Source organism: Eimeria necatrix, genomic scaffold (assembly GCF_000499385.1).
Source record: "Eimeria necatrix Houghton genomic scaffold, Enh_scaff2524, whole genome shotgun sequence".
NCBI lineage: Eukaryota > Apicomplexa > Conoidasida > Eucoccidiorida > Eimeriidae > Eimeria > Eimeria necatrix.
The window spans coordinates 1-1,669 of NW_013653091.1; the positions used below are offsets into that span (position 1 = coordinate 1).

General features: G+C 51.3%; 1 protein-coding gene across 1 annotated transcript; it reads left to right on the forward strand.

Moving 5' to 3' along the window:
• Positions 1-170: 170 nt before the first annotated feature.
• Positions 171-243, forward strand: ENH_00034580 (hypothetical protein; the record flags this gene model as incomplete). The annotated part of the gene is made up of 1 exon (XM_013580339.1): positions 171-243. A coding segment is annotated over one exon (73 nt), but the record flags the coding sequence as incomplete, so codon positions are not given.
• Positions 244-1,669: the final 1,426 nt, after the last annotated feature.

The following is a 1,669-nucleotide window of genomic DNA, read 5'->3' on the forward strand; positions in this document are numbered from 1 at the left end:
TAACCGGTGTCTACGTAACGAGCAGGAACATTATTTTATTCGGTCGTGATGTGCGCAATACGCTGAGGGAAAATAGCAGATAGCTGCATGTTGGAGCGTCGGATTGGAAGTTAGTGCCTGGTTGAGGCGCATTGCACGGGTTGGCAGCCGTTGTGATGTTTGCGTTCTAGGTCGATAGCAAACGTGCAGCATGAGCGCCAGGCAGGTGTGGTCGCGGACGAAGACGTTTGTCTGTTGGGATGAGTGGACTGATTGCATGAATTAGTAGGTCTTGCTAAATTAAGATGCGCTTTCACAGTTGCGTGTAGAGGAGTGACGCTGCTGTCGGACACTGACGACGTCGTCTCAGTGTTTATTCGTTAGTTTGTATTCGTTGGTTTGTTTCGAACGCAGAGAGTGCGCAAATTAGGCTTGTCGTGTGCGTGGATTTTCGCGCGTTGTGTAGGGATCGTCGTCTAGAGATCGTCACCTCAGGGGAACGTAGTGTTTTTAGACCAGCTGTGGTGCAGCGCTTCGCGTGTTGAGCAGCGTGTTCAGTTACAGCTGGCGGTACATGGCCGTCTGCAGATACGCATGCACGAATTGTGTTGAAGACTGGGAAGAACAGGAGAAAAAGATAGGTCGGTGCGTGTATCAGTGAGGTGTCGCACTGGTCTGTTGGGGTGTCGTTCAAGAGGTTTGTGTTGACGGCGGTTGGAACTAGTGTGCGCAGGATTCGGCAGGATGCGTATGGTTGGTGGATAGAGACGTTAGTGTTTTTGAAGGTCGAGCAGGGGGATTGCGTGCATGGGCGTTGGTTGTCAGATCAGGTGGCAGTTGTTGACCGGCTGGTAGTTGGTTCGTTTAGCTGGATGCGTAGGTTGATAGGGAGCACGCCTTGGCCTGTCTGCGTAACAAGCAGGAACAGCATTTTGTTTGGTCGTGATATGCGCAATACGCTGAGGGAAAATAGCAGATAGCTGCATGTTGGAGCGTCGGATTGGAAGTTAGTTCCTGGTTGAGGCGCATTGCACGGGGTGGCTGCCTTTGGTTTGTGATGCTTGCGTTGTAGTTCGATAGCAAACATGCAGCATGAGCGCCAGACAGGTGTGTCCGCAGATTGAAACATTTGTCGAGACATTCGTCTGTTGGGATGTGTCAAGTGATTGCATGGTTTTGATCGGGATCATGATAAGCAAATTACGGTTGGTGATTAGAGTTATTTGTAGACGAGTGTACGTGCTGTCGGACACTGACGACGTCGCCTCAGTGTTAATTCGTTGGTTTGTTTCGAACGCAGCTGGTGAGCAAATATGGTTTTCCATGTGCGTGGATTTTCGCGCGTTGTCTAGGGATCGCCGTCGCCTTCTCAGAAACGTAATGTTGTTAGACTAGCTGTGGCGCAGCGCTTCGCGTGTTGAGCAGCATGTCCAGTTGCAGCTGGCGGTACATGGCCGTCTGCAGATACGCATGCACGAATTGCGTTGAAGACTGGCAAGAACAGGAGAAAAAGATAGGTCGGTGCGTGTATCAGTGAGGTGTCGTATTGGTCTGTTGGGGAGTCGTGCAAGAGCGTTTGTGTTGACGGCGGTTGGAACTAGTGTGCGCATGATTCGGCAGGATGCGTATGGTTGGTGGATAGAGACGTTAGTGCTTTTGAAGGGCCAGCAGTGGGATCGCGTGCATGGGC